The sequence below is a fragment of the Sinohyriopsis cumingii genome, chromosome 6, assembly GCF_028554795.1.
Source record: "Sinohyriopsis cumingii isolate HCF-2022 chromosome 6, ASM2855479v2, whole genome shotgun sequence".
NCBI classification, from domain to species: domain Eukaryota; kingdom Metazoa; phylum Mollusca; class Bivalvia; order Unionida; family Unionidae; genus Sinohyriopsis; species Sinohyriopsis cumingii.
Genome location: NC_142966.1, coordinates 98,415,779 through 98,438,744, shown reverse-complemented (window position 1 = coordinate 98,438,744; position 22,966 = coordinate 98,415,779). Strand labels below are relative to the sequence as shown.

At 38.8% G+C, this 22,966-nt stretch overlaps 1 protein-coding gene across 1 annotated transcript in view; it reads left to right on the top strand.

Annotated features, from left to right (window-relative positions):
• LOC149797527 (uncharacterized) overlaps positions 1 to 22,966 on the top strand; it is a 72,994-nt gene continuing 50,028 nt past the window's right edge. Inside the window, exons 1-5 of the mRNA XM_089960426.1 lie at positions 1 to 42; positions 2,631 to 2,708; positions 13,789 to 13,983; positions 14,475 to 14,702; positions 20,006 to 20,071. Coding sequence (XP_089816552.1) covers positions 2,683 to 2,708; positions 13,789 to 13,983; positions 14,475 to 14,702; positions 20,006 to 20,071 — 515 coding nt within the window. The 5' untranslated portion in view covers positions 1 to 42; positions 2,631 to 2,682. The remainder of the gene's footprint in view (positions 43 to 2,630; positions 2,709 to 13,788; positions 13,984 to 14,474; positions 14,703 to 20,005; positions 20,072 to 22,966) is intronic.

Here is a 22,966-nt window from a genome sequence, read left to right as displayed (position 1 = left end):
TGCAAAGGAAGTCGATTGAAGAGGGATAGGAATATGGCACTGGTAAGTTACTAAACGTTTGATTTGTGACAAGAATAACCCATCAATATTAATTTAACTTACACATTTCAACCAACCATTACATTTACATATAGAACATACATATACGTGGATACAACATCTTAAACATGTTGTGTTATAATAAAAATACTAATTTATATCGACTTTTGTTGATGGATCGCCTACATTCAATTTCATTCTTTTGAGAATGCTTTACCTCTAGTGCGTGCCTTGACTAAACTATATCTGTTGATTTTAGGCTGGAATGGATGTTAGTCGAAAACATTTGGGAAGAATCGTTGATATACATATTTAACATAGATAGATAGATAGATAGATAGATAGATAGATAGATAGATAGATAGATAGATAGAATATAGATAGATAGATAGATAGACAGACAGACAGACAGACATATATATATATAGATTAGCGGTCATCTTCATCGTTTAGGGATTAGCAGCTAGTATTCAGAAAAGTACAAAGTGAAATTCGTCAAACGTTGGCCTATCACACGTTTCATAAGAATGGGTTATACATCAATAATTATATATTGGAACATTTGGTTCGACATCATACATCGTCATTGAAAGTAAATACAAATCAATGTCGTCGCATTTAGGCACTATTGTGTTTGGTATATCAATAGGAAAATAACGACAGCATATGTCCTGCACGTACTTGTGTCTGTAGTGTTATCCGAAGTTACCATTTTTACGTACCATAGATCTAGGGTATGCATTATATGAAAGTCTCTTTAGACACCTGGAAATGCCATCTGTTGAAAGTTTGGGTAATTTGCTTAAAAAGTAACAATGAATCTGGTGCGCTTTTGGTTTTATTGGCTTTCTTTTACCAGAGTTCCCGTTTATGTAGGATTCTTGTTTTCTCTGTTCTAATGTATATATAGTCATTGTAGTTTCTTCTACACTTTTTCCTTGCAAAACTCCATTTGATATAATTCAATCGCGTTTGGGGTGGGTTGCAAAGGCTAGTGACGAAGTATTCTTCTTTGTCTAACATCAAATGAAAATGTCCTTGTTCTAAAGAAACGTCTTATTATCAAAGTCAATTTCCCCAGCCCACACGCAGAACTGTTTGCTGAACAGGACATAACTACGGATTCAGTGTCAAATGTACCAGAATGTACACAAACATAATTGTTTTGTCTAATTACAAACTGTAGGAGAACACATCACACGAGTGTCCCAATAATATCTGATTTGAAAACTTAATCTTTGAGATCATTGTTTGGAAAGAAGATAATATGTGCGTTGGTGTGTTTGAGTGTGTGTGACCACAATGGATTTGAAAACCACTTTATGTTTGTAAAACTAATACATGGTGATTAGATATCATGATCATCTTCAACGGAATAGTAGCTATTATTCAGAAAAGAAAAAAGTGAAATTGGATAAAATATGGCCTATCATATGTTTGATTAGAATGGGATTGCTCAAAAAGAATTTTCCGTTGAAAAATGTTGCATGCCTCAGAATGTTATCTGTGTTTGCTTTCCTGCATGTATATTTCCATAGGAATCGTTCTCTTAGGAGTCCAATGTTCCTTACTCTTTTGTAGATGTAGTCAGTGTAATTCCTTCTACATTATACACTCTCTCCTTACACCAAATCATTTGATTTCACTGACTCCCGTTTATAATATAGCTGGATTCGGATTTATGCATTTGGTCAGATCCGGTAGTCATGAAAGTTTTATTTTACTTTAATGTACTGATCTCATAATTTTATTTATTTCTCTAAACAGACTCTTTATGTTTATCAGACATACAAATTATGTGCATTTACATATATGGCTAGATGTCAAACCTATATAACCGGTTTAAAATTAGGAATATTGCTTCATTTGTGCACCTCGACTTGCTTATTTATCAAAAACATAGTGTTTGTATACTGATGCGTCTGTAGCAAGTGAAGAGTAAAGTGAGGTGGAGAACAAAATAAGAACATGTCAAATGGGAATGCCTACAAAATCCATTTGGATTATTTCATCACATGTATTTAGAGAATTTATCTACTGTCTAACATATTTTTATTATCGTACATTACCTTGAAGAATAGTGTTTCGCTTTGTGAAGAAAATGCACTCAAAATTACACAGCGTATTGGTGCCTGGTTCTATTCTGCATTAGGAAAGCATACATACGTTACAGGACTTCGTTTAACATTTGTTAGCATATAAATACATCCACGTAGATATCTCCCTCTGCCTATTTATATGGAAATAACAAAGCCTTCTGATATATATTAATATATGCGTGAGTTGCGCTTTCCATGGCATCGAATGTTGACAGCGTACAATGGCAGTGCATACACCAAGGTAAATATTGAAAATTGTACTAACATCCATATCTTGTATGTCTGGTTAAATGTTTCTTCAGAAAAAAGCTTAATTATTAAAATTATGTTTGCATGAATTAATGACCTATTTCGTTTGCGTTAAAAATAACCTTCGACTTATGAGCTTTACCTAGGAGAGTTTTAATTGGTATTGAAATTTAAGCGGCAATGGATTGGGAAACTGTTCATATTTTTAACGATCAATTTATTGTCATACCCAAATGTTATCAGGTCCCAGGAGAAAGATACGCCTCCTCAAGATAATACATCAGAAGATTTTGAGATGGAAGATTCCGAAGGCAGAGAATGGTAATCATCTAGCCTGATTCAAAACTGTACAATCACACATAACACGCAGACGTTATGAAGATATAAATAAAACCCATTCATATGCATTGAGTAAGTACGCCCTGAATTTTATTAGTGGGTTGGGAAGACCACTGACCAAAAACATGGGTCCTGGATAGGATAAAGGTAATAATGGTTGACTCTGAATAGTCAGGAAGCATAACAAGTGCACTATCTATTCTGGCTCCAAACTGTGCAATCACACATAGTTCACAAAATGTGCGCATATATTCTTTTCCATTTAAGTAATTCATTGCTTTGCATGGAGTAAGTTCGCTTTGTCGTTTGGGGTGGGTTGCAAGTCCCTATATATATTTTCTTTGATAAATTAATCATTGAGATCAATGTTCGGAATGAAGATATTACGTGCATTGGTATGATTGTGTGTGTGTGTGTGTGTGTGTGTTTGTGTGTGTGTGTGTGTGTGTCTGCATGACCACGGTGGATTTGAAAACAACTTTATATTTGCAAATTTTTTATCTGGTGATTAGAGGTTATCTTCTTCGTCAGGATAATAGTATATATAATTCCGAAAAGAACAAAGTGAAATTCGAGAAGAATTTGCCTATCACATGTTTGACTAGATTGGGATTGCACAGCAAGAAGTTTCCGTTGACATTTTTTGCATGCCTCTGAATGCTTGTTGCTTGTTTATGCTTTCCTGCTTTTCTATTTACAGAGGAGTCGTTCTTTTAGGAGTCCAGTGTTCTTTATTCTTTTCAAAATGTAGTCAGTCTAGTTCCTTTTAGACTCTCTCCTCCCATATTTCCATTTGATGTCACTGACTCGCGTTTAGATTATAGTTGGATTGGAATTAATACATTTGGTCAGATCCAGTAGTCATGAAATTTTTATTTTACTTTAATGTAATGATCTTATAATTTGAATTATTTCCCCCAGCACACTGTAAACCTTTTTTAGACATAAACATTATGTAAAGTTGTATATTAGGCTAGATGTCAAACCTATATAACCGGTTTCAAAGTAGGAATAACCTGCAGACTCTATGCAGGTATAATATTTTATTAATATAACCCATTCATATGTATTGAATAAGTACTCGCCAAATTGAATTAGTGGGTTGGGAAGACCACTGAAAAAAATGCATGCTGGACAGGATACAGCGAAGGATAGCTGACTTTGAAGACTCAGGAAGTATTCCATGTTCATTATCAGGTTTTGAATCCAAACTGTACAATCACATACAATTCTTTTCGATTAAAGTTATCGGTTGGGTGGGATTCAAAGGCCAATGATAAAGTATACTTCTTTGTCTAACAACAACGATCGGGTTGAAACTGTCATAGTTCGAAATAAAAGTTTTGATTATCAAAGCCAATTTTCCTCAGCCCAAGGCAGAAAAGTTTGCTGAACAGGACATAACTACGTATTCAGAGTCAAATATGACAGGAAGTACATGAAGTTAATTATTTTTTCTGATTAACCGATTGTAGAAGCACACACAACAAGGAGTTCCAGATATATATTTTCTTTTATAAATTAATTATTGAGATCATTGTTTGGAATGAAGATAACATGTGCGTTCGTACGTTTATATGTATTTGTTACCACGGCGGATTTGGATTGATTGATTGATTAATTGTATTTTAACGGTGCACCAAAATGTGAGGCTATTTAGCACCAAGCAAAAGGTTTTATTAATAATCGTTTATAAATTATAAAAGTCTCATATCAACCAGCGATATCAAAACCAAATAGTTGAAATTTAGACGATACGATGGTAACGGTGAAAACTAAAGCTTCCCGAGCAACATGGGATGTAAATGGTGTATGTTAATGAAGACAGATGAAAATGAATTTAAAAAAGGACGGTATATACATTATATAAAACTGCTCTAGGGGATGGCATATTTTTTAGCTAATAATAAATGTTTACTTCTTTCATGAATTTCACAATACAAGTGATGTTAATTGTATCAAAAAGTTCCTTCATGTCATGTACATTGTACTACTGATGGCACGTAGGTTGCAGGTAGAACAGTCTATCACAAAGTGCTTAACAGTGAATGGATCATTGCAAGAAAGGCACTCTGGTGTGTCTTCACCTTTCAGTATATGGGAGTGGGTTATATTCGGATGACCAATTCGAATTCTTGCAATGATTACCTCCTACCTAAGGATAGTTCTGTGGGAATGAGTCAATTATCATAGGGTTGGCTTCATGGCGTGCTGCTTCATTTCATCATGTCTGCCACTTCTGACGTAGAGTCTCTTTGATGTTATGTTTAAAATCATTATACGGCATTTTAAAATCAGATGGTTCTTGAGTTAGGGCCATTTTAGCAGCGCGATCTGCTTTTACATTACTTTAAATACCAACATGGCTAGGTAACCAACAGTATACATTATTGTGGGAGGTACTCAGCTAAGTCCTTTTGGCAAGAAGATTGGTCAACGATGGGTTCTACAGTTTTCTTTTGTGTAGTGACTGAAGTACTGATAGGTTGTCGGAGAAGATGATGCTGTTTACAATACTCGGTTTAGATATACTGCAGAGCATGGTCTATTGCTCTGATTTAGGGTAGAAATATTTTTGCGCCATTTGGTAAGCGAACTTGTGTTGTGTGTTTTCCACTAAAGAAGGCTGCATCAGCCTTTTCTTCATCTTTTGATCCGTCGGTATAATTTTTTTGTAGTTTTTAAATTCGGTGAGGAGTGCATGATAAGAGTTGTGGAAGATGGAAGGGATTGACTCGACTTTGTTTCCATCGTGAAAAGTACTTTTGATTAAGTAGCCAGGGTGTTGTTTCGGAGAAGGACGTTTTATAAATTTTAGACACATTTATTTTTGTACTTTCACGGCTGGATGATATTCTAATGCCAAATGAAGTTATGGCGTTTGGTTTATTTTCGTACAATGTTTTGTATTTGGGTTGAAAAACAGTCGAAAAAGTAGGGTTGCGAAGGTTTGATCTTAATTTGAGAGTATACTGTGCGGAAAGCATTGGTTCTTCTATGTTATAACGGTGGTTCGTTTGCTACAGCAAGAAGGCTTTCATATCTGATGTCGTAAATTCACCGAGAGCGAGTCTTATTCCCTGATGATGAATTGGATCAAGCATCTTCAAATATGGCTTCCTATCTGAACCATAAACAACGCAACCATAGTCCAGTTTGGAGCGAATAAACGTTCTATATAAACTGAGGATACATTTTCTATCAGCACCCCAGACAGTGTGCGCTGCTACATTGAATAGATATAGAGATTTCAAGCATTTAGCTTTCACATTCTTTAGGGGTCAGTTTTCTGTCAAAGATAATCCCTAAAAACGTTGTTTCCTCAACAGCTGGAATAGTTGTTCATTCCAGCGTGAGTTTAGGTTCATCATGATTTCTTCGTCACTGACAGAAATGCATACATACCGTGCTTGACTTCGAAAATTTGAAACCGTTAGTACTGGCACAATTTTGAATCTTTTTGATATTCTGTTATAGTTGTCTTTCAATTGTATGACTGTGCTTGATCGATAATATATTAGAAAATCATCGACGTGTAACGAGCAATCCACACCAGGAGTCAAACACTTGGTGATAATATTTATTGTGATGTTGAAAAGGGTCACATATATGATACCCATCTCTTGCTCGTGAATATCTGAGAGGGTAGATCCCGAGCCGCAGTAAGATGAAAAAACAAATGAAGAAAGAGACGCCAGACCAACATGTGACGAGGGGGAGGTGACACTGGAAAAACAGAGTTTAGTTCTTCTCTGGCTCTAACTCAACTAAGACAACAGTTCAAGCAGATACTTACGATGGTTCTCAACATTTCCTCGACTATATGACATATTTCAAACACTGTGCAATGATTAATGACTGCAGCGAAACTGAAAAGGGATTGCGCTTGGCAGCGTGTTTAAGGAACGATGCTCTCCGAGTATTTACATACCTCCAGGTCCAGCCCGGTAAAGTCGAATTTGAGAAGTTGAAAGCTTCCCTGGAAGCTCGCTTTGCGCCTCGTAACCACGATGAGTACTACAAGGCACAGCTCCGAAGCTATTTCAGGAAAATGGGAGGGGGGCGGGAAACGTTCCCTGAATTAAGTCAAGCGATACAAAGATTGGTTTCGCTGGCATATCCCGTTTGCCCACCTGATATTCGCGAGAGGCTTACAAAAGATTATTTTTTAGGTGTTGTACGAGATGAAGCTTGAAATTTGGAGTCATCGCCCTAGCAGTTTCCAAGAAGTCATCAGAGATGGGGTCGAATGGGAGGCTTTCCTTCGTGCTAGTGTATCTCAGAAACCAGTAAGTTCTTCTTGTAGCGGTTATGAAGAATCTGCAGACAAGTGTGGGGAGAGTAGAGATACGTGTGTAATCGAACAACTCGAAGCAAAGATATTAAACTTAATGGAACAAAATAGGAAGTTGAATGAAGATGATCAGGAAAGATTAGATCGTTTGCTCCAGTCGGAATGTAAGCAACGCGATAGAAGGCGATCAGGGGTACAGTGTTGGAATTGTAATGGCTGGGGTCATTACCAAAGTAAATGCACCAAGTCTTTAAGCAAATACAACGATCAGTGGAGACAAAGAGACCAACGAAGAAAAAGAATATAAAAGTACAGAAAATTCAAAGCCTGTACGTTATCTAAACAAGGAACCGAGACAGTACACGCAATGTCTTGTTAATGGAGTGGAGCTCGCTTTGCTAGCAGTGACAGGCGCTGCTGTTTTTATTATCAGCAAGAGGCCGTATGAAGCACTTAGTCATCGAAAACCAAAACTCAGTACTGTGAATAGTCAAATAATCAGTGCCTCCAGTAACAAAAATTGAAACGTATGGTCAGGCTAAAAATTTGATTGTTTGGATATGCGTTAGAAGACGACATGCTTTCGTCGTTGCTGACATTAGTCCCGATGGAATGCTTGGGTTATATTTCGTCCGTCTCCTTAAGTGCGACGTTAGTATAACACAGTGTAAACTGGAAAAGAAGGGACTAAAGCTTCCGTGCTACTTTGCGGGATCTTTGGGCTGTAATCGTATCACCTTGGCTGGAAACATCATTGGTCCGGCAGAAAGGGAAGTTATCAGGCCAGGTTGGATGGCAAATGTTGGTTGTGGGGAGCTAGCTACTGGGGTGTCAGTTCTGTATCATCTATCATCGCTTATACATGAAACGAAAATCCTTGTCGCGGGAGCCGTCATTAAGACTATGGACGGAACAGTGCCAATACAGTTGCTAAACCAAACTAAAGAGGTGGGAAACTTGCTGGCTGGTGTTTGTTATGCTGATGTCAGTGCAGCCCTATCGACAGAAAATGTCGACAGTTCCCGACAGGATTTGAACAGCAGTCTACCTTTATAAATGGCTAACTTAACTGAGAGATCAAGCGTCTATTTGGTTCCTGATCAAACAGCCGCCCTAAGTAAACAGTTGAGTGAATTTTGCACAGTGGTTGCTAAAGATGATGACGACTTGAACAGGACAACCCTTAGCAAGCACGCTGTCAAGACAGGGAATTCCTCGCCAGTTTGAGTCCCACACAGACGATTACCGTTCCAGCTCCGACAATGGATTGACATACAAGTAGACGACATGCCGATAAGGAGGTTATATAATCGTCACTAAGCTCCTGGCATCCTTAGTGGTATTAGTTGATAAACACAGATGGGAAGAAGAGGTTTTGGGTGGATTACAGGATGCTAAATGCAGTTACAGAGAAGGAAGCGTACCCTCTTCCTAGAATCGATGATAGTCTCGATTCTTTGTCTGGAACGAACTGGTTCTCGACATTGTATTTGATGTCGGGGTACTGGCAAGTAGAAATTGAACAGGCTTATTGGCCCAGGACAACGTTTGCAACGAGAAGGGGTCTCTGTCAATTTAAAGTCATGTCGTTCGGTTTATGCAACGGACCAGGGACATTTGAGCGATTAATGGAAGTCGTCCTAGCCGGGTTGCAATATGAAGATTGTTTGATTTATCTCGACGGCGTGAGAGTGTTTGAAAGCACGTTCGAGCAGTTGCTGGAAATTCAAACACGGGTCTTTACCTGTCTTCTAGGGCCGTCCTAGATTTGAAACTCAGCAAATATACCCTCTGATCGGTATCTTAGTCATGCTATTTCAGCGGCCTGGTATGCCAATGCCAATGGTTTGAGTCGCTTACGTTGCAACGGTTGCAAATACTGTAGTAAACAAACCGTGGAGTTATCTTCTATACGGCTAGACAGTGGGATACATGTTTGAGAGATAAAGAGACAAAATGCAACTTTATTACGAGTTATTAGCTGGGATAAAGCCACAGCAAGGCCCTGCTTGGGATGAAATATCTGGGAATAGAGCAGACGTTAAGGCTTAATCGGGGGGGGGGGGGCATGCAAATTATTATAGATGTCGGACGAGATACTTGTGCAAGTTTGGCTAGATGGTTTCGGCAAGCCAGTTAAAAGATTCATCTTCGTACTATACAGTTGGCGGCGAGAAGTCCTAAAAAAATGCCATGATGGAGCAGCGGGGGCTCATTTAGGTGTTGACAAAACGCTCAGTAAAGTGCGCCAACGTTACTATTCGCCCGGTATGAGGGATGATATTCGTAACTAATCTGCGACGTGCTCCGTTTGCGCTCAGCAAAACTTCAGGTCATAACGGCTAGGGAAGCAGGAGAGCTGGTAGCCCTTGATATCTTGGGACACCTTACGAAAACAGAGGATGGAAATGCATTCACCCTTGTAATTGGAGATCATTTCACTAAGTGGATTTAGGCGGTGCCTCTGCCTAATACTGAAGCCACCACTATTGCAAGAGCGTTGCTGGATAATTTTATTTTTAGATTGTGTATGTCTTGTGTGCTGTTATCTGACCAAGACCGACCGTTTGAAAGTGCCGTATTCAAAGAACTCTGTGTAATATTAGGGAGTAAGAAGAGTGAACGTCTCCCTATCATCCTCAATGTATTGTATACCACAGTATAGTTGAATTGTGTATGTGACGGTGTTCCAAACGTTTGCTTTTGGGAGTGGGTTTTCTTATGGCACTGTAGCATTGGTCCATTAGTAGTGAGTTAGTTGTAAGAAGATAGGATCAGCTGACACAGACTGAGTCGACAAATATATCGTGTTCAGGTGTAAAAAGGTCTCTTGGGAGACGTGTATCATGGGGGAAACACAAACTCCAGACCTGATTTTTTGTTTGGTAGACAGGAATAGTCCTGTGTTAGATTTGCTGTCTTGTTGTTAGAGACCTATATGTAGAGAAAAATTTCTTGTAGCAAACTCCGAAGAACATTTTGAGAGAGTTTAAGCACGAATAACTTGTTGGAACATTTTCATGTTGGATTCGGCTTGGATAATTTGTGTTTATTGTTGGCATTTAATTTACTTCTAAGCACATAGTGATTCAGAAAATGAAATAAAAAAGATTAGTTGTAGATGTTGAGTGAAGGGCTATTAGAAACATGTCCATTGATTCAGCGTTTTGTCTTAATCATCTCTGGGAATCATTAATCGAGTTGTTGATTGAATTTTGGGGAACGTCATCAGAAGTGTGATGTTTGTGTCACTCGAGGTCGAGTGATCCTTTTAAAGGCGTGGGTAATATAATAAATTTGGAATATGCGCATTTGGTTATAGCGTCTCGTTTTAAGGAACCCTTAGATTTGTCTGGTTACTTGTCTGATTATTGGGATTATTGGAATTCTGTGCAATAGAGATATTACTTTGCCCGAACTAATTAACTAATTACTAGGAGCAAACGTCACGGAGTAAAGTGTTAGTAAATTTCCATGATGCCATGGTTCACTAGTAGTGAATTCAGGTCCAAACGGAATGAGTGTCCATGGAATAATAATGTCGCTACTAAAATCAAGTGGTGTTCATTGGTGGTGTGACTGCAATAGCAGTATTTACGGTAGAAAACCGGTAAATTACACAATGAAATCAATAAGAAATGACTCGGCAGATACCGTTTATGACGCCATGGTGGCACATGTAGTACAGTTATACTGTCTGAAAGTGCCTATAAACCATATTTTGACCGGCCTAAGGTAGCGTAGTTATAATAGTTCATTGTGCTAAGGGACAGCTGCATAATTTCTACGGCGAGAACTGCTGGCGACACATAAACCTAACGAAGAGAGGCCGTGCGGGTGTGCGTTTGGTGGATATTTGACAGGTTGTGAGACCTGTAGTCTTCCATTGATTAGAGTACAATTTAGGTCAAACCGCGGTTAGCATTAAGACGGGTCGGCATGGTGTCAGGATAATGTGTCTTGTGTGCGTGTGTGTGTGTGATTTATAGTAATGTCGAACACTGGGGCATCATTTCGCAGATATGCTTGTGTTCCGACTGGTCGGCGTGGTGTCATGTTAATGTGACTGAGTGTGACACCATTCCAATGTCTGCGGTATGATTCCCCAGTGCTTGACAGTACTATAAATTGTCACACGTAAGAGGTCGTAGCGACATGACTAGTTGGATGCCGTATAAGAAAGGAACATGAATGCATCTGATTATCAGGTACGAATCATCGAATATCCTCGGGTATAGGTTGTCTATTACTATGTCGCAGAAGATCACGATGTTGACCAATCTTAATTTGCTCGCGATTGCAAAGCAATCAAATATTGTGGTGCTTTTGTTGGAAATGAACTTGCATCGATGATGCCACCCACACGTGAATCCGACATCGTTAATCTGGATTTGACAAGACCTGGTGCTCATTGAGTTGCATACGTGACGTAGCATCAACATTGTTTGTAATTTGACTAGTATGGAGTTGTACCCCCAGTTGAAGTTTATATGACTATGCTATTACAAGCTCAGCTAGATGGTCCCAAATAATGGTCTTGTGATTCAAGTGTTGCTTGCACTTGAGCGTTTGCCAGCACAGTAAACACTAATTGATTGGACATTAAAAAACGTTTAATATTAAACAAATATATAATAGCATTTACTAACATTACACAGCCCGACGGCGCGGTGCTTAGGTAAATCGGAGCCGATTGTCCTCTGAAACGGATTTGTCTCAATTTACGATTCGTGCTATTGTCAGTGTTAATCCTGGTGAGGTTGTTATCAAACTGGTAAACTTGAAACGTCTAATTTTGATATTCAATATATGATTGTCAAGTTGTTTGGTGGCTTTACAGTAAAGAATCTGTTTTACTGATAACGGTGGAATCAGAGAGAGGTGCGTGTTGGTAACGTTGATTAAAAGACTACGTTGATACCGCCTATACTTCAATAAGAGTAAGAAATCAACTCGATAGCGTGCCTGCACCTCCAAGCCTAGTAACTTCGTGTTATCAAATTATGGGAATTTTAATCAAATAAAGGTGATCAACCAATCGAAGAGACAACCTTAACAACCTTAACAAATGGAATTCTAGTTTTCCGTTCTGGTGCAAATTGTTTTCATAAACCTTATACCTCACATTTTAAAGGTGCGCAAAACATGAACACATCTGTTTATTATAACTGGAAGTAAAAGTGTGTTTGTGTGTTTGGACGTTTAATGTAGCTTTAACAATTGTTCAATCATATCGCTACGATATCTACAGCGTAGCAGCTTTTATTGATGTCCAGCATTGGGGCATCTTTCCGCAGACATATATCTTATCTCACCCAGTGATATTATCCTGACGCCAGGCCGACCAGTTGTAACACTAATTCTGGGCGCCTAGGGAAGCAGTTACTGGTACCATTTTTTATGTATTTGTTATGACTTAGCATGGGATCCAGCATGCAACCTCCATCATCCGAGGGGGACGCTCTAACCACTATGGCACTGGAGTGGTTGGACGTAAAGGTACGTGATGTCGAATGGGAAATTTGATAAATGATTGGCATTATCTTGATCATGATCATGTACCACTAAGGGGCCATGCATTTAGTACGTACGAATGAAGGGAGAGGGGGTTAACACAAATGCACACGCTACTGCATTCAAGATTGCACATCTATTCATAATGTTTGGCAGCCGTACAGAGCAGTTTCTATACGATCAGTACTCGGTTGCGATCGAGGATAAAATAATCAGTGCAGAAGAGATTTAGACTGTTTTGGCAGGAGCGGAGGATCACAAACAAGTACAAGCACAAATAACAACCAGCGAATATTTACAATTATTCACACAGGGAACTGGCTATCGATATAAAACACATTGCTATCGCAGTAAATCCATTCATTGCCTGAGCCTGTACTGTGTATCGATCGGTACAAAATACGAACAGCTATTGAGTAAAACCACTTCTAAGAGAGGTAATAAATTGTTGTGTTTTGGAGTCTCTCGGGCCACTAACACATGCATGGAAAATGAAATTGCTAAATATGTGTTGGTGTCTAAAGAGTTAATAATGGTCATGTGGGAATAGAGGCTATGGCGGGCGTCAAGGACCGAAATGGGCAAACAAACAAAACCAGACACCGTCATATTACTTCTTTTGTGCTTAATGTTTAATTATCTTTTAAACCCTGACAACCCCTATAAAATAAAACGAATTAAAAAATACGACTTATCATATACTTCATTGGATTTAGAATTGTAACTGTTAGACACACTATTTCGAGATAAAATCCAAGAAAATAAGTATAGGCAATCTTGTATGAATTAGAGTTAATCACATTCACTTCTACACCAGACTGAAGTAACACATGGATGACGAATGATACCGTTTATTGTCATTTTTCCCCCATCGAAATGGGTATTTAAAAATAATTATCATAACCGAGAAATACCCAGGGTTTGTATTTGCAATGGCCAGTCTATTAGGTTGCATTCATACTTTCGAGAAACGATTCACGTCTTGTTTGCAAATGTACACCGTCGTTTGAATAAACTAGATACATGTTTAAGAGGTAGATTAAAGTTGTTAAGATAAATTTGTAACAGAACTCATATTTACAACTAATAACATTTCCTGATCTTATATTTGTTTTCCTCAGCGTTACACTTGTTCTCTAAACATTTGATGCTCAACATTACATGTTAATGAAAAATGAAATAGTTATTATTATACTTGTCATAGCATCAGTTTGCTACACGTTTTAAAGAATATTCACATCTACTATTTTGTAGCGAAACGAGACGGTTAAAAGTGGAGAACAAATACTTGAAACTAATACTGGACAGCCTTCATAGAAGTATAATTGTCGGAGAAGCGACGCCTCAAATGGAATTGAAACCACCCGAAGACATAAAGACTGACAAGTCACTTATAGAATTGACAACAATTGCTGGAAACATTCATAAAAAGTTCTATGAATTTGAAACGTACGTTTGTTGATTCACCTATCACCCATTTTCTCTTATTGAAACGTTCTTTTCGCACCCTTACCATTATTATAGATTTTACGAGATCTTTTATCGGTAACCTTATACAAGATTTCAAAATGTTTCATGGAATATCAAACCCAATATATCAGGGTTTTCTTTTACACTTATAGCATTTAACCCTATTGAAAATGAAGTTTTTTTTCTTCGACTGAAATGAGAAAGTTACATTTACGTATACTACCTTTTGATTATATTGTCTTGATTCATGTGCGTTGTAAATTGTTTTAGCTTTTATTGCTTTCGAAGATGTTGGAATTCTTAAACATTAATACTGTATCACGATTTTCACTTACATGCAGCTATTATAGTCTCATTTAAATGCGACAAAAACATATGCACATGCAAATAAGACTTAACCATATTACATAGAACAGCCAGCCAAGGCACAGAAAAGTCAGCAGAAACAAGATATAACTTATATATTTCAGGGAACTTGATTATATACACAGACAAATCTCTCAGCTTACCTCTATGATTGTTGGGGACGATAGAAGCAATGAACGGACTCAAGAGAGGGCCAACAAATTTACAGCTACCGGACGCCAACCAAAACGCAATCCTGCCAAGACATTTGGGCAAACAGAGCAATCTTCAAAAATAGATAAAGATATAGAACTTGTCACATCAGTATGGAGGGACATGAAGGAAAACGAAATGTATGCTTAACTTGCTTAATTCTGTCTTTGCTGTTCTCCTCGAATACGTTTCCCGATCACATAAACGTTAGGACTATAAACCTTACCACCTGTTCAGTCCAGCACCACTAAAGACAAACTGAGGATTGCTCTGCAGGTGCTATACATTATGTCTTGATTGTTTGGCTGATGTCATGAAAATTTTGTTCACCAATGCGGACTTAGTATTCTCTAACAGCATGGCCCTACACGGCAGCATTACACTAAAAACGTGTTGAAGTTCGTGTACGCGTACACTAATTATTTATTTATGTTCAATGATACTGAGGCTGTCTCTGACCTTTTAATGCATTTCTTTTTGTATCTTCTTGTTACTTTATAGTTTTAGGTTATCAATAAATAGAGACTAAGTTTGTTAACTGCAAGAATATAGCCCAGAAAGAAAACGCGTGGCTCATGTATGCATCATCGGTTTCGTGAGGCATGTGCGCCAGATTGTAGGAGAATATATGGTCGATTGTTCTAAAAAAACTGTGAGAGTCAGGTAGTGACGTGGGAATCAATGGACCCAGTGTACATGCATTTTGAATATGCACAGTCAAATCATCGAGAGTAGTGATTTATTGGCCCGCCTTATCGAGGATGTTGTTACATCTTGAGAATTTGATACGGTGGTAGGGGGCACCAACATTTAGGTTACCCAGGTGGAGCATGTTTCCCCACCCCCAAGTCCGAGCGTACCCTTCGGGTCTCAACATCGTGGAGCATTGGGTTTATAAATGACTTGAGAGACAATTTCTATGTTCCTCTGCCTTGCTCTGTTTTTGGCCAAAGTTTCGTCACTTTAGGGGAGTTTCCACCCAACTCTAGGCAGCCCAGGTGTCGGAAGTTCCCTCGCATGTCTGAGAATGGCCTTTGGTCCTGTACGCCCGTGCGCATTAGGTGTAAATCAGACGTGCCGTCCAGGCACACCTTAGTTTTGATGCCGGCAGGGCTGCCTACAGTACCTTTAAGCCGTCCTTCTCTCGAGGCATACCGTACAGCCACACCTAAGTTTTGATGCCGTCTTGGATGTCGACCGTGCCGTTCGACCCTAGATCCATGGCGTTCACTGGCCGTTTGGCTTCCGTTATATATCATCATGTACTTCGTCAGGTTGAGCCATGGGACGTGGACATTACAGGGGATCTTATTGATAAATCCGTCTAAAAGTGCCATCCCTTCAGACGTCTACACTGCTGTCCGTACGTCCGACAATAGTAATGGATGTTTTTGTGTTTGACAAGTCGTCCGTACCGGGTCGAAGATTTTGCAGGCTCGCAGACAAGACCGGCAATGTACATCCTGCTCTGACCCTGTGAAACTCAACCTGGATCGCCTCTGCCCTCAGGTGTCAATATAAAGGACTTGCGAGGCGGTCAGCCAAAGAACTTCCCCTCTATCTCTGTGCGCTGAAATAATCGCCTTTTACTTAATTTCTGATTCACCTTCAGTGATGTTATGACAGGAAACAAGATGATACGGGATCGTTTGCTGCTCAACTAAACAACCAAGCTGCGCTCCTTATCCTATGCACGAATTCAATCTGCTAGTCAGTTGCGGAGGCAGTCGTGTCAAGGGGATAGGAAACAATTTATCTACGCACATGCCTCCACTCTCTCGTCGTTGTCTCATGCCTCCAGCCGTTCGCGGAAAATTATCTGTTCAGTAGGCGCCCTACTCCTGTTTGCTATTGGGAAAACCAAATTGTCTCAAAAGGGCTTCGTTTCTCGTTTTGCCAACCCCTTCCCTTTCGTCTTGTCCATTCCTGACGTAAGTAGTCTCGGTTAAGGAATCATCTTCGTTGCAAGTGATCCAGACGCGTACCAAGAAACGGGCGTCGGAAATTGATGGAAGTCCAGATTCTACCGATTTTCCTCTATGTTTTCCTGGTTAGGATGGCCAGTGGTATTCAAGATGGAGACATCATCTACTGTATTGTGTTTTCTGTTCGTTTGGCTTCTGTTATATATCATCATGTACTTCGTCAGGTTGAGCCATTGGACGTGGATATTACAGGGGATTTCCATGGCGGTGTATTTGGATCACATCATCCAGAAGCACACGGTCTTTCCAAACTGTTCAAGGGAACGAACTATCTCACTTTACTTTTATATCTTGGTTTTTAGACCAATCGTCCTATACTATCTTGTCCATCCCATCAGTTTGTCCATCTAGGTTTAGATGTTATAACCCAACTGAACCTGATACGTCTTCCTCATCTTCGGATGGTCGGAATTGTCGTCATCGCCGAATCAATTTCTAATACAAAATGGATCACAGACAGGGAGTTTTTGCTATTCTCTGATTGTTCTATGCAACAATAAATATTATCCCTCTGGATTGCCTCTAAATGCGATCTCTGCAGATGATTTATTACCTCAAGAGCGTCACTCTTCAATGCCGCTTTATTACATGATCAGTGTAACAAACGAGGTAATATCATTCATATGCCAATAACGCAACCAAGGTTGGTGGTTCACGACAGGAATTCCTACTTAAACAGCCACATCTGGATGTGACCATGTGTACAAACGCAAGCAGATGTGTTATGTTATCGGACGTCGACACCTAACGAACAGTGGCGTCTGGAGGACCCCGATCTCTACATCAATCTTTTGGAGACGAGAAGTTTCATATTTGGAGCAACTATTTTTAGGACCTGATTGAGCGTGACATAAATCCGCACAACAGGGCGGTACCAAATCACCCCAATTTTATATTCTGGTCTATGCATTGCGTTCTTCGTGCGTCCAAAGCAAAATCGACATCCAGTTCGGACAAATTCCTGGCATTCACAGCGTCTCAGCCAATTCTCCGTAAAGAATGGAACAGATACTACATAAAGTTTGGTTCCTCTATCCGTCCGTCTTTCATCAGATTCGTCAGTTATGGTGTCGTACGATGAAAGATCGATTTACAATTGGGTGGAATCATAAAATGTTTACCTTCGTTTCTCCAGGAGTATACTCTCAGTTGAGAAATTATGTGGCCCTTTACGTACCGCCAAATGTCATAGTTTCAAGACTATATAGAATTGAGATGCAAGGAGTAAAAAATAATGCTGACTGCCCCTATCTGGACGGGATATATTCTGGATCATCTATATTTTGATACATCTACACAGGCAGATCATGGCCAGGCCGAAACGTCTCAAACAGCATTGGATACACGATTTTCATCATTGTACGGACCGTTCTCCTTTTCAATCCTTCAGTCACGGAAATAATTGTACGAGCTCGAAGTCCGTCCGCTTCAATGATTTACGAGGGGAATTGTCACGATTTTAGGAACAAGTACACATTGAGAAGCTTCATCAATCTGAGTGCCCCTGACACACAAGTGTCTGCGTTTTCTTTCCATGTTCGAGTCCACAATGCTGGCTCCGATTAAGATTAAAGGCACGTTCCATCATTATGGTCAAAACATATATCTTCTTGACTTTTTTATCCAAATTTGTTTTGTATAGACCAAAGTCACTCACATATTTTCCAGGCTCGAATATTTCCTGGGCTCTGATTTTACTGAATTAAATCGAGCCTTTAATGAGGACGTTGCTGAAGTTCCTTTCATACGAAACCTGATTCCTGATAATATTTGCTTCGGCATGTATCGGCATGCAGAGTTATTGAATTGAACGCCCTCTCTGTTGAACCAGGCTACTTTCAGTTTCGATCAGATGGCTCGTCGGTCCTTGTGACGTTACCAGGTTCAGGTGGAATTGCCGACAGTGGACAATAAAAAGTCATCATACGAGCGTTCTCCTATACTAACAAGACCCAAGAGGATTTAGAATACGACCCCTTACGTGTGCGTACACGTTATCTGAAGCGGACTGAGCCATTTTGTCACAGTCAACTATTTCTCCCAGAGAAACCTTGGAAAGAAGACAGCACCCCTCAAGCCCGTTCATGGTGGATTCAGTGGGTAATATGCATTGTATACCGTGACATATCACTAGGACGGGGTTGCCTCATAAAGACCTTTGCTCATGAAATAAGAGTAAACTTTGCCAAATATGCTTTGATCGTAAAATCTTCACAGCGACAAGATCTGAATCTGGTAGACTATCAGACCCAACTGACACCCATACAACCTCCGGACGAGCATCATGGGCACCGTTTGGTGCATTTCCCTGGAAATTTTATACGTTAATGAAGATCTTATTTTTTTCTACTTTCCAACCGTAGTTATGTCCTCTCTTAAGAGGAATCTGGATCCCTTCAACATTTTTATTTTGAGCAATACCTCATATTTGGTTGGTATATATTTTGCTAGGTGGTATATACTAAGTACAAGAACGTTTAACAGTCATACGTGATGTAAAATATATATTATATTCCAAAAAACCCAATCCTCAAAGAAACAGTAGTTAATCTAATTCTAACATGTTTAAATCTTGGTCAAACTTAATATTTTCGGTGATGCCATGCTTGAATAGAACTATGATGTTTTCACGAACATGTGTTTTCTTTGTTTTATAGATATTATTCTTGCGTCGAAAATATTCAGAGGATTGCACACTATTTATTTTATCACTGAGTTAAGAATTCACTATATATCTTGTACAGCTAACCACTATAACTTCACGATAACAGTAACACCAGATTTCAAACAAATATTGGTTTTTAACAAATTACTATGGATGTAAAATTCCAGCCATACATCTTATGTGTCATCTAACTGATATATCTAAAATGATATTTTCATTTAAAAGAGTGAAAACATGAAGGGAAATAAATTACACGGTTGTTAGTTAAGTTACGTCAAGATCTCCAAACTTCCAGATAAATATTTTTCTATATTAAGTTCAAATGTTAGTAGATATCAATGACTTAGGGCTAAGGTCGATTTAAGCACCCAGTTAAAACCCAGTCTTTTATCAGAATTAGTACATTTGAATTGAAATTTAGCTGGAACCCATAACCTTTGTCAAACAAAAATCTAATATTACAAACATAATTAAAGGTATGGGATACTGAAAACTATATCACTTTTATTAACGCTCATACCAATATGTATGCATACTGTATTAATGATATATTTGGCACTGCATACAAATTACTTCTTAGTGGAAATGTATCGATGAGGACCTATGTTATTAACGAAAAAGCCATAGCCGGTCACTGAAACTAATAACAAAATAGACTATCGCGGTATAGTCTTCGTCAGTGTGAAAACGTTTGTATCATACTAATACTATTTAGTATGCATGCCTACTAATATCTACTGACATATGTGCACACTATATTTAAGATATCAGTTTAGAATCTATTACATTCCAGAAAACTTCAAGATGAGCTTAGTGACAAAGAAGTAAGAATAATACAACTCCGCGAGAAAGCAGACAGGTAATCGTAACTTACATTTGCTTATACATAGAGCTATTATCTGTATGTGTGTGTGATTTAGAGTTTTAACGTAGCTTTAACTATTTGTCAGTCATATCGTTATGATTTTTGCAGAGTGGCAGTAGTGATGCCGTAGACATGTAGCATCATGCCCCACTAATGCACATTATTCTGCCACCAGGTCGATCCTCCCTAACACTAACCTCTTAATGATGAGAGCCAAGCGAGGCAGCTGCTAGTACCATTGTTATAAATATTTGGCATGACTCGGCCGTAATTCGAACGCAAGACCTCTGGCGTCCGAGACAGACGCTCTAACCATTTAGGTCACCCAAGCGGTCTGAATAATGAATATTTTCCCTATGAATTTGGACACTACTCGAGCAGAATATTAACGTGCATTTCATATATTCAGCAAACAATGCGCGATAACCCACTGCCATTCCGGGGAACAAAATGTCCATTATAAGCAGGCAATGAAGTCAATATTTTTCATGAGAATATCTTAATAATAAAGGATACAAATATGGCGAAATGTGTTTCGGTTTATCGAAATTAATTAGGTATGGTTTAATAGGGCTTGAAATCAGAAACATCTTGATAGTCTGATGTACAGCCATAAACATTGCAATAATGCATGCAATATAAATCGGAAAACTCTTTTCAAATAATTAGTATATACATTCTTTCAGTTGATTCTTGATATGTATTTAATAAAATGAAAGCGAAAAAACAAAACAAAACAAACAAACAAACTTATTTATTTGGCAGGCCAACCTGTCGTCGTTTGGGTCCAGATGCGTGCGATGTATGCGATTATTCTGTGGAATTTATATTGCGATGGAGGTTTGATCGAAATACATCGTTTAAAGCCTGTATTTAAGAGATAGTTATAAGTAACGGCCAACTTGCGGGCATTTCGAGGTACACCTTATTTGTGGTATACAGATGGAATGTAAGTAGTAAGGTGGGATACCCTACGTACAATGGGAATTAGCATTAAAAACACCCCTGGGACACTCTACGTACAATGGAAATTTAACATGGCGAAAAATCGTGGGACACTCTACGTACAAGGGGAATTAACATGGCGAAAAATCGTGGGTCAATATACGTACAAGGGAAATTAACATGGGAATAAATCGTGGGCCAATATACGTACAAGGGAATTTAACATGGGAATAAATCGTGGGTCACTTTACGTACAAGGGAAATTTAACATGGGGAATAGATCGTGGGACTGTCTAGGGACAATGGGAAATTTAACATTACGGAAACCCCTGGGGGATATAGCCTCAAGGGAATTTAACATATGGAAATTGAACATGGTGGATCTGTATAGCGTCAAGGGGAATTGAACATGGTGGGACTATCTAGGGACAATGATGGTAGAGGGTCAAACACAACAGAGACAGAAACATACATACACTAGTACAAGCGTGGGATTTATATATAAAGCATTACCAAGACCTGAAATCTTGCTGGGGTGTTCAAAAATTTGCATAATTGTAATGATGCTATAAATAGCTATAAGCAAGGAAATGCTCAACGACAAAATGGATGTGACTAAAAGTAACGTTAAAATGACGAAATTGTCCCAGAATTTAAAGAAAAATAAACATATCCCCGAAAATTAAGTTACAATGGTTTAGACTAAAATGGATAAAATTAGTAACTACTTACAATATCAATTTCTGTGACGATCATGGATAAATACCTATGTATCTATAATCAGCTGAAATTCCTATGAAATCCCACTATCTATTTATAGTTCCAGCTTGTGGGTTTTTCCTTTGGAAAATCCCTCTATCTTTTTATAGCCTCAGCTTGAGTGACGTTCCTGTTTATGAATTCTAGTATATATGTATAGCTACAAAATGTGGAAATCCCTAAGTCGATATTTATAGTCTCAAAATTTCCAGCGTCAGTGACGTCACTGTACTGAACACTAGGGGACAAATGGCAACAGTGTTGCAAGTGGCTGACCTGAATACGCGCTACTGTAGGTAGGTAGGTAGAGTGTATCTGATAGGGATAAAGTGAGTTTTATAGGGACAAACAGAGACCAATACACACACACACACACACAACATACGCGCGCAGACACACTCACACACACACACATACACACACACAGAGGGAAGAGGAAAAAACAAACCCCAAATATACTATCAACACAGAAGGGAGATAATGCAAACCCCAAATAAACTATCCACACAAACGTACGCGAACGCATACAAACCCCAAATATACTATCAACACAGAGTGAAGAAGAAAAAGTTTTTTGAAAGCACCTAAGCCCTCACCTGCAATGACCAACTCTGCCACACACCTACACCCCACCCCTCCCCACCCCCACTCGCAACACTACAAAACCCATTTAACCCGTTATTTTATCAGTGTGTGATTTAGGAAACATCAAGACACAAAATGATGGATGAATAGACTGACTATTGTTTACCGACTTGCATGCCTAAAGAGCGTACGTGAAGGAAAACATCCTTCCATTTCAATTCTAACTAAAACATGATCCAGAGGGATAGAGAGAGGTGAAAGAGCACAATTTCATAAAGTGTGAGTAAAAAACAAAACACGCCATCCTTATTATACAATGTCAAGACCAAGAGACACTTACGTTTTCTTTCTGGTCTATTCTCTTTTAGAAGGTAGTATGAAATTTCACATCAGGGCCAACGCATCGGCTCACATTGTCAATTTTTCCATTTCCATGTCTTTACTGGCACAAGTTCTTCATCATCTTCAATTTCTTCTTCTTCTGAATCCCTGTTCTCTGTTTCGTCTTGTTTTTGTTTCTTCTCTTTTCTCGTAAGGCACTCTGAATTCCAGTGTCCTTTCTCCTGACAACGATATTAGGTATCTTGACTTTTGTGTCTC